The 3,312-nt window shown below is 56.6% G+C and overlaps 1 protein-coding gene across 1 annotated transcript; it reads left to right on the top strand.

The window, feature by feature from the left end:
* Positions 1-2,312: 2,312 nt before the first annotated feature.
* On the top strand, positions 2,313-3,281 carry DICSQDRAFT_173209 (uncharacterized protein; the record flags this gene model as incomplete). The annotated part of the gene is made up of 1 exon (XM_007369013.1): positions 2,313-3,281. A coding segment is annotated over one exon (969 nt), but the record flags the coding sequence as incomplete, so codon positions are not given.
* Between the last annotated feature and the right edge of the window lie 31 nt (positions 3,282-3,312).

The raw sequence follows: 3,312 nt of genomic DNA, 5'->3' as shown, positions 1-3,312 counted from the left end.
CGGACACTTCCTTCTCTGAGGAGGTCGCAATTGAGGAGACAGCGTTGTCCAACTGACGGAGAGCATTGTGCAGGTGCAGCGGGCGAGGAGGGTGGGGGACGCGCGACACGGAAGACCACCGACGCTGGCGCATCAGCGCGCACTTTTTGATGATCGAAGTTACCATTGTGGCGCTTGATGGGGGCTGCGCGAAGAGGACCCGCCATTCGTGCTCCCTCCCCTCCCTCGCTGCGCTCGGGGAGTCCCCCGAGCCAGGAGCACTCAGGCGGGCACTCTAAAGCCTCGTTCGCGCGATAAATACAGACGGCCTCCCTTCTTGGGGGAGGAGGAGGTGTGAGCAGTGCCTAACCCAAACCCAAACCCTAACCGAACCCGAACCCGAACCCTAACCGAACCCTAACCGAACCCTAACCGAACCCTAACCGAAACTCTAACCGACGCGTATCACTCAGACCGCGTGGGTTGGGAGGTTTGATACCTCCCTGGCCCGATATCCCAGAGGTTTGCATACCTCGTTGTAGTCTCTACCCTCCAACGATCTTCCTACTCCTCCCGCGCATCGGCCCAAAGCTTCTGCACGTCCCTCCCATCTGTGCGCAGGCCCCATATCGGCCTTGAGCCCAATAATGCGAGCCTATGCGCGTTCGGACGCCCCGACGACGGCTTGATGGAGACGTCGACTAGAGGGTGAGACCAATATACGGCCTGTGGGCTTCGTAGATGATGCGCGTGGGGTGGAGCATGGACGCTTGGTCTATGCTATGTACGGCATAGAACCTGGGCTAGACGCAAATGGAGGGTGACGGGGAGATATACAAGACGATGGGGACGCACCTCGGCGCTCAGCGGCTCAAAGCCCACGACGATCAAGTCACAACACGCGAGCACATTGCCATACCCGGCGCTGGGTACGGCAGAGGCTGCAGGGAGAGCAAATTCTTGGGATATGACAGGGCCTGGACTCCGGTGTAGACGTCGAAAGGGAAGTCCGTCGGAATAATGAGAGCATGTGGCCCATGGCGCAGGGACATTACACTCGTGCAGGGTGGAGAAGAGAAAAGACGGTCAGGCATATATACGCAGAACACACAGAAGGCGTGGACGACGCACCGGAAGCACCATGGTGTGGTACAAGGTGGACAGCGTGGCAGGGACGAGTAGCATAGGAACTCCAGCATACTTTCGTTGACGGTAGTGTATGACCACGCGTCGCGACGGAGGATGGTCGCGAGCTAGAAGGCTCCTTGGTCAATGAGGGCTGCGCGAACACAAGCCATTTACGTATGCACATACCCATCAACCACTTTGAGTGACTTTCCACATGATATGCTTGAACATCGAGTAGTTGGGGCTGAGATCTATCTCGCCGATGATAGTCTTCCTTGTCGAACTCTTCGCAGGGGGTCCTGGGGCTAGTAGGGAATGGCGGTTCGCAGTCAAGACCATGGCCAAGCTTTTTCATTGCCTCCCTTTCCGCCCAAGTCTGTGTCGCACAGGAACCAAGGCCAGGTTCGGCCGAGAGGAGCAGTTACGGCTCAGACGCGCAGTGTGTCACATTCCACGTGAGACGTGACGAATCCTATTCAGCAGGAGCGCCGAATCGTGCTCGCCCGTCCGGAGCGGCCACTTGATCGCATTAGTGTAGGGCGAAGAACTTTCAGGTTCTTCGCAAGTGCGATATTCGCAGGTTAACAACGTTGTTGACAACATGCGAATAACCTAGCCTAGTTATTCGCTCTGCGATTATCTGAAGCCCTTATGTAAGCGCCTTGCAGCAGATGCGAGATCGTCAAGGGCGCTTATAATCGCTGAGAGGGATGGATGGGTAGTGATGTATAGTGTAGTGCAAGGTGTTAGATTTCACGCTCAACGCACTAGGCGCTGTAGATCGGCATCTCCCGTAGACACTAAACATCACTCGTCACATTCCAACGTCCCTCACTCGTTCTACCATCTATCCGAGTGAGGGTACGTCGTCCCCAGCATTATCAGCACACTTACAGTACCCTGTAGCTTCTCATACACGGGCTACAGGTATAATACACTCGTTCTACCATCTATCCGAGTGAGGCTTCTCATACACGGGCTACAGATTTCAACAGGTTATGAGCCCTGCGCCTGAAGTTTCTGCCAGGCAGCTCTGTAGTCATCCATTTGCGCTCCCCAGCCTCAACTCGAGTCAATTCTATCACTTGGAGCACTCTACTATTGCCGTATCGATTTTCGGCAGGCGTTTGTGGCGCATATATCCACTCCTTTACAGTCGCGGTGCGCATATAGTCACCTCTTTCCTCTCTCTTCTACTGCACACGATGGCCGGATCCGAGGGCGCATCATTCACCGTCTCGTCTCCCAAGGCCACCAAGGTTGTCGTATCCTCGCCTCGCCAGATCAGGTCGAGCCCCCCCATCTCCCTGGTGTCGATCCCTTCATGGGTCCATGGTCGCTTAAGCACCTTGGAACGGCTCAGCATAGCGAAATGCAACTGGCCGGAGTGGTCTCGTCGTATCCTCAACACCCTCTGCCTTTGCGGTGGTTCACCCCCTCTCAAGAGCTACGTCGACGGGACTCTCCCTTGTCCCAATGCGGACACCTTCCCCCTCGACCACGCCAATTGGGTTCAGACAAACAGCCTGGCTATTGCCCTGGTGGAGGACTACATCGAGGACACCGATCTTCATCTCATCGCGTCCTCCTCCTCCGCTCGAAAATTGTGGTTGGCTCTCCAAGATCGCCATGTCAAGCGCAGGGCCTACGCCCAACTCATGACGATACAGGAACTGTTCCGCGACGACCTTGACCCGTCTAACGCATCAAGCGACATCGAGAATCAAGCCCGTCGGACGGCCGCTGAGGTATCTCACATGTTCCAGATGGGCCCCCTCTCTGAGGACACGTTCACTGTCGTTGTTCTTCTTCACAAGATGAAAGCAAAGATGCGGCCCCTCATGAACCAAATTGTCAACGATCAGTCGACCTCCACCTCACCGCTCACCGCTGATCGAGTCCTTGACCGGATCAAGCATGAGGCGATGCAGATTCGCGCTGACCGTGCCGCTGGCGTTGCCCCTCCGTCCATTGCCCTCACCGTGACCTCTTCGCAAGGCTCCGCCCGCGTATGCTCCAACTGCAAAAAGAAGGGGCACCTCGCCGACCGCTGCTGGCAACCCGGTGGTGGCGCTGAAGGGCAGCGAGAGCAATACCTGGCTCGTCGCAACGCACCCTCGTCAAGTAGGCCCGACACCAAGGCCTCCAGGCCGACCAATGGCCAATCATACAGGGTACTACAAGACGCTTCTGGTCGCGCTTTCT

This window comes from Dichomitus squalens (genome assembly GCF_000275845.1).
Source record: "Dichomitus squalens LYAD-421 SS1 unplaced genomic scaffold DICSQscaffold_43, whole genome shotgun sequence".
Classification (NCBI taxonomy): domain Eukaryota; kingdom Fungi; phylum Basidiomycota; class Agaricomycetes; order Polyporales; family Polyporaceae; genus Dichomitus; species Dichomitus squalens.
This window is presented reverse-complemented; position numbering and strand designations above follow the sequence as displayed.